Source organism: Danio aesculapii, chromosome 19 (assembly GCF_903798145.1).
Source record: "Danio aesculapii chromosome 19, fDanAes4.1, whole genome shotgun sequence".
In the NCBI taxonomy this organism is placed as follows: domain Eukaryota; kingdom Metazoa; phylum Chordata; class Actinopteri; order Cypriniformes; family Danionidae; genus Danio; species Danio aesculapii.
Genome location: NC_079453.1, coordinates 26666722 through 26673315, shown reverse-complemented (window position 1 = coordinate 26673315; position 6594 = coordinate 26666722). Strand labels below are relative to the sequence as shown.

General features: G+C 34.1%; 1 protein-coding gene across 1 annotated transcript; it reads right to left on the bottom strand.

Moving 5' to 3' along the window:
- Window positions 1–263: 263 nt before the first annotated feature.
- Window positions 264–2690, bottom strand: rpa3 (replication protein A3). Its single transcript, XM_056480115.1, has 4 exons — window positions 2469–2690; window positions 701–775; window positions 503–611; window positions 264–402 (listed from the first exon to the last, which is right to left on the bottom strand). The coding sequence occupies exons 1-4, from the start codon at window positions 2565–2567 to the stop codon at window positions 320–322; spliced, it is 366 nt and encodes a 121-aa protein (XP_056336090.1). The 5' UTR covers window positions 2568–2690; the 3' UTR covers window positions 264–319.
- Between the last annotated feature and the right edge of the window lie 3904 nt (window positions 2691–6594).

The following is a 6594-nucleotide window of genomic DNA, read 5'->3' as shown; positions in this document are numbered from 1 at the left end:
ATGGAAGTCAATGGCTTCTGATTTCTTCACAATATAGTCTTTCTGTTCCCCCTGTTGAACATTTCTAAAAGCTTGAAACCACTTGAAGGCCAATAAATGGTGATGTAATTCATTTGCGTTAATGTCAACGTAACTCAGCAATGTTTTTTATTTTCCAAATAATTTGAACAAATGTTAGAATGCTTTAATTTCAAATAATAATAATAATAATAATAATAATAATAAACAGAACAAACTGTTTTCATTTTTTTATTTACAGAAACAGTAAATATCCAATTATACAAAAAAAAGATAAAAAGAGAAATAAAAGGTGGCTTCTTTAACCGCTCATTGACACTTCAAATGGGTAATGCTGAGGAAAATCATGAAGAACTTTCAGACCTTCATTGTACAGCTCCAAATCTGCAAAGCAAGAAAAAGGTTTAACATCCAGAACCATTCAATAATAAAATTATTTTAATCTAAATTTTAATATATCATATATATTATTAAAAAGCAATACCAAATGAGATTTTGTCCTCTCGATACTGAGTATATGAAGTAGCCATGATTGCTCCTTTGTTGGACACCATTCCAATAACCTCCACAATCCCACTCAGCTCTTCGTCCAGCTAAATGGGTCCAGACGGAAAATAAAAATATATTTTCAATATATTGAAAAAAGTTCTCAGAAGTGAATCATACTGGACTGATCACTCACAGGTTCATTGAGCTCCACTGATGCTGACTTTCCTTCACCGTCTAACAGTGTAAGAATCTTTCCTGATGGATGGACCTGTCAACAAATAATGTTTACAGCCTAGACATGAATCATATCACAATATGTATGATCACTCAATAATAAGGAACAGTTCACCCAAAAAATGTATGTAATTTGTGTTTAATGCCATGTCAGCAACCAAGGCTATTTTCATTTTCATTTCAATAATAAATATACAATTAAAAACAGCAAACAATCATGAACGCAAATGAATACATAAATTAAATAAGGATAAAAGGATTAAAATTCTAAATTTTTTCTTGGTGTAACTTTAAAAATGTCCTTAAGAGTGTTCATTTCATAAAAAAGCCTTTTGGAATAGTTAAAAGCTGGACAGTTCAGTAAAATGTGTTTTAAAGTAAAGGGAGTTGTGCAGTGCAAACATTGAGTGGGGTCTTTGTCTTTAAGCAAAAAGCAATGGGTTAATCTTGTATGTCCAATAGGACATCTGGTAAGAATCACTTGATCAAATTTAGTCTTAAAATCCCTTAAAACTTTGTTTGAGATTTCAGGTTGTATTTCATACAGTTTATTATTTTCCAATGCATCCCACTTGTTTAAAAATGTACCCAAAAATTAAAGCAATCCTTTACTTAGCCACAAGTAGGCATGGGACGATAACCGTTTTCCAGGGTTACTGCTGTTTGGAAAAGTCAAGGTTTTAAAACCGCCAAAATGTTCTGTAATACCATTCCTAAGGTATGAGTAAGATTTTTTTATAGGACAACAGTATCTTCAGCAGAAAAAATACCCAAGCACGCCGTTTTAAATCGTAAAGAAATCAGTGTTTTTGAAACTAATGAAGAGAGCAGAAGTCAATGATTTAATTAAATTATTTAGCCTGACATGTTTACTGATAGAAAATATTATAAACCTCTCACAAAATAAAATACATTGTTTTCAAAGGGGAAAACGTTATTGTTTTATTTTACCCAGACATTTAAAAAGAATATATTGTAGAGCAGACACAATACCGTGAAACTGTGATATTTTGATCCAAGGTTATCACATCGTCAGAATCTTATCCCGGCCCATGCCTATCCACAAGTGGTCCCAGACCTTAATGAGTTTTCTTGTGAAGATTAAATAATATATTCTGAAGAATGTTGAATGAACGTTAGCCACTAACACCCCTAACTTAGTAGAATTAAAAAAAAAAAAAAACTGGTTAAGTCAATGGCTACAAGCTTCCGACATTCTTCAGAAGTACATTATTGTGTTAATAAATAAATTTAAAAAGTCCACCATGTTTGGAACTGTTTTATAGACAATGCAGTTCCTATCTTTCAGTTCTGTATTAATAAAGGCTTCAATTCATGTTTGTAGCACTTTATTTTTAGTATAAAGATAAGTCACCTTTGAATAGAAACAGAGTTTGGTTGTGTTATTTATATAGTTATTTATCCTTTTAATTAGCATATTTAGTAAACGCAGTTATGGTTGTAAAATAATTGTGTAAAATTGTAAAAGGCTGTATTTAAATGTGCAAAAACTGAACGCAAAATAGAAACATGTTTGGAACTGGTGGGTGGTGAGCAAACGACGTTATTTAATTTCTATGATGGCGTTATGTTACTCGAAACTACTCAAACACAAACTGCAACACAACCCTCATTGCTTCAGAAAGCTCAGTATTGAGTGGATGAGTAGAAGGAATGTTCATTGATAAAAAGCTCACGTTAGGTGTGTAGCGCAAACAGGTTAATACCTTCTCCAAGCGTCCAACGAAGCAGACTGGTCGACTGATATACTGAGACAGCATCGACGTGTTGATTCGGGTCTTCGGAGACTCATAAACGCCTGTCATTGTGGGTGTTTATGGCAAACTACACCTGAAAAAATACGCAATAAGACTAGACAGCAACCAGTCGAGTCAAACACCAGAACCGCGGGAAAACTTAAGGCAAGTGACGTATTCCAGAATAACAACATTTCCGGTGCGTCTGGAAACAAGGTTGAGAAACAAATAGCTTTGGAACTGTAGTTCCTTATCAGAACTCGTTTTTGGAAACCAGTAAAAGCAGGATTTTTACACATATATATATTTTTTTTGTTAATTAACATTTGCTCAAGAATACAGATGTGAAGAACAGCTGTAATGAACAAAGAGCCAGGAGTTGGGAATAATGCCAAACAACATATCAGTAGTGAGAGAGAGAGAGAGAGAGAGAGAGAGAGAGAGAGAGAGAAAGAGAGAGAGAGAGAGAGTGGAGAAAATGAAGAAATAAATAAATAATACATAAATTGCAAAGTATATAAAATAAAAAATTATAATATATAAAAATTATATATTATAATACGTATAATATATAATAATAAATATAATATAATAATAAATATGATCTAATTTATTATAATTATATATATTAAGTAAAAATATAAAAAGCCAAGGAACTCACAGTATAAGTATTGTCAATACAAATTACCTAAAAACATCGAAAACAAAAAAGAATACACATTCAATGTTTTAGTTGGCTTTTTGTTAGAATATGGAGAACGAAACCTGCAAAAACATTAAATAAATAAATACACAAATATATAAATAAACGAGTAAATCAATCCATACATTCTTGCATAAATAAATAAATAAATAAATAAATAAATAAATAAATAAATAAATAAATAAATATAAAAATCCTTGCAGCTGGAAGGGCATCCGCTGTGCAAAAAAAAAAAAAAAACATATGCTGGATAGATTGGTGGTTCATTCCGCTGTGGTGACCCCTGATTTATAAAGGGACTAAGCCAAAAATAAATAATATAAATATAAATAATTAATAGTAAATAATTAAATTACACGAATGTTGGAAGAATTAGAAAATGCTAAACTGAAAGTTATTTTTCCCCCTTTAAAACGTTTATTCATTTCTTGAACGTAGTTGTGTATTTACTTTTCCTCAAGTCAACAAGCTATTGAACGAATGAGAGGCTGTCTGTCAATCCTCAGAAGCCAGTCAAAAAATTGAAAGCTAATTTTTTCAAACAATCAACCAACGATGGCATAGAGATCGCCTTCTGGTGATTGATAGACAGCCTCTCATTAGCATGTTGACCTAAGGAAAAGTAAATGCGAAACTACATTCAAAAAATGAATAAATGTTTCAGTTTAGCATTTTCTTATTCCCCAAAAATCTGTGTAATTTATTTAATTATTTACCTGTCTGCACTATTAATAATTTATTTATTTATGCAGGGATTTGTGGATTTTTATATGAATTTCTTTATTTATTTGCATATTTATTTATTATTTTATTTATGCAGGAATTTATGGATTTATTTACTCATTTATTTATATATTTGCATATTTATTTATTTATTTATTGTTTTTGCAGGTTTCGTTTTCCATATTAGAAGAGGTAGAGAGAGACTAAATATAATTCTTGAGGTCTATTTGAAAATCAGAAGAATTAGGAGTGATGGTCATAACGTTGCATTTGTGAATGAAATACATTGCTAGCAAGATTATTAAGTTGCAAAGAAAAAAAACTTTTTGTTGGAATATTTAATCAATTCCATGCATGTTAAATAAAAACAGTCAGGAGAGGGTTTTCTTCAAGGTTTAACATATTACCAATTTATTGGATACTAATGAATAATTCGATTCACAGAATTGAGGTATCCTCAATGCAATGCTAAAGTTACATTCAGGAGGTGCGCACAGTTTCCATTTCCTGACTTGAACAGCTGATATTAACAGGTGGAGTTTAGTTAAATTCGTCACTTGTCAATCATTCTCCAGTCCTCCATTGGCCCCACCCATACATACGTCCTCTTTTTCTACTAATTCTCTGCACTATGCCAAGCTCAACTGCAAATGCTGTGCTGACAGGAAGTTTCGCTGCAAAGCTCAAATTAATTTTGGACAAGCGTCATCTACTTCTGCAAAAATGCTTCATTAGTATGCAAAACATCACACTCGAGAAGAAGTTCAGTTAATATATAACCTTTAAGCAAGACAAATACAATTGTTTAATGGATAGAAAAAGAGACAAAAATAAGTTTAAAATTTTTTATGTAATTCCATTTTCGCAACAATTTTCATATTGCTTCTCAATGGTAAAAAGTTCAAATAAAACCTTTTTAAAGCAAAGCTTATACATAAAATTTATAATAAACTGGTGTACAGTATATCTTGCAAATTTTAGTTTTCCTGTATGAATACAATGCCAAAAAAGATGCACAACAGTTTCTGATTGTGAGTCACAAAAGGTACAGCTCTCATCTATACTCATTTTGAACCTTGACACAATAAAGATTTTAACAAGATAATACTGATGAATAAGCTTAAATGAGATCTCTTTAACCTTATTTACCAAAAGATATGGAGTGTCCAAACCTTTTTCCTCAAAATATTCTCCACTTGCCTATTCCTTTGAAACAGCATGAGGAGTGGAAATATGTTTGTTAAGAAAAAGGCAGCAAATATTTCTGTTATTTTTCAAAGCTTTAAAACATTTACTGCCTACATGTGTATCAATCGGGTCTGGAAGAGGCTTTTTTACTCATTCACAATAATCCTTTGCATATTATTATCAACTTAAAGCAATGTAACAGTTTGATATATACAAAAGGAAAGAACAATTATATAATGAACAGGAAAGGAAATACCCTGGGTGAGTAATTTGAATGAGTTAAAGAGCCCATATTATGGGTTTTTGAAAATGCCCTTCCATGTAGTGTGTACCACAGCTCTAAGTGAAGTGAAATATCCAGCTAAGGCTTAAATCTGTAAGTGTACAGTGTTTAAAACTATTGATTCATCTATAAAAGAGTCGACTCATAGTGCTTCAAACGAGTCGCCTTGATAACGAGTCATTAGGTGTTTCGCGATGACGCAGCCACGAAACACAAGCCTCGCCAGTAGTTACGCGCGCAAACCAGGGAGATTTGAAACCTGCGGCCCCGCCCACTAACACAGAAAAAACACTAGACACACACACACAGACGCCGCCGGTCCAATGAAGTCAAGCTGTGCTCAGATGGATAATATTGACAGTCTCTACCCAAAGATGAGTTGTTAACCTGGTACAGTACACGCGGTTACTCTTTATATTCTCTTATCACATGTAAGCCACGTTAAAAACGCGACGCGTGCCGCTTTGTTTACGGATTTAACGTTAAATGCTTTTGTGATTTCGCGTTCCACTGCCGTTTGTCGTTGCTATGGCGATCGATCATAAGCTAGGAGACAGGACACTCGTGTCACTTTCCCTAGTTCTTCTGAGGAGCGTTGTGTGTATGTGTGTGTGTGTGTGAGAGAGAGAGAGAGAGAGAGAGAGAGAGAGAGAGAGACTCGCGTCGCTTTCCCTAGTTCTTCTGAGGAGCGTTGTGTGTGTGTGAGAGAGAGAGACTCGCGTCGCTTTCCCTAGTTTTTCTGAGGAGCGTTGTGTGTGTGTGTGTGTGTGAGAGAGAGAGAGAGAGAGAGAGAGAGAGAGAGAGAGAGAGACTCGCGTCGCTTTCCCTAGTTCTTCTGAGGAGCGTTGTGTGTGTGTGTGTGAGAGAGAGAGAGGGAGAGGGAGAGAGAGAGACTGGCGTCGATCTCCCCAGTTCTTCTGAGGAGGGTTGTGTGTGTGTGTGTGTGAAAAAAGCCTTACACTATGAAGCGCGTGTGCACTGTGACTACTTTTATATAGTTGATTACCAGCTGGGCATTTCACTCTGTCTCGTGCTGAAGGCTGTCACTGTCGACCAATCGCAGCAGGCTGTCATCGGTCCAATCAGCGCAGATTAGCTTCGCGCTGAGGAGGGGGTTGGGAACAAATGAATCGCTGAACGATTCATATGGGAGTCGTTGGGATAATTAGGTAAAAATAAATGCAGGTTATAAGACCATC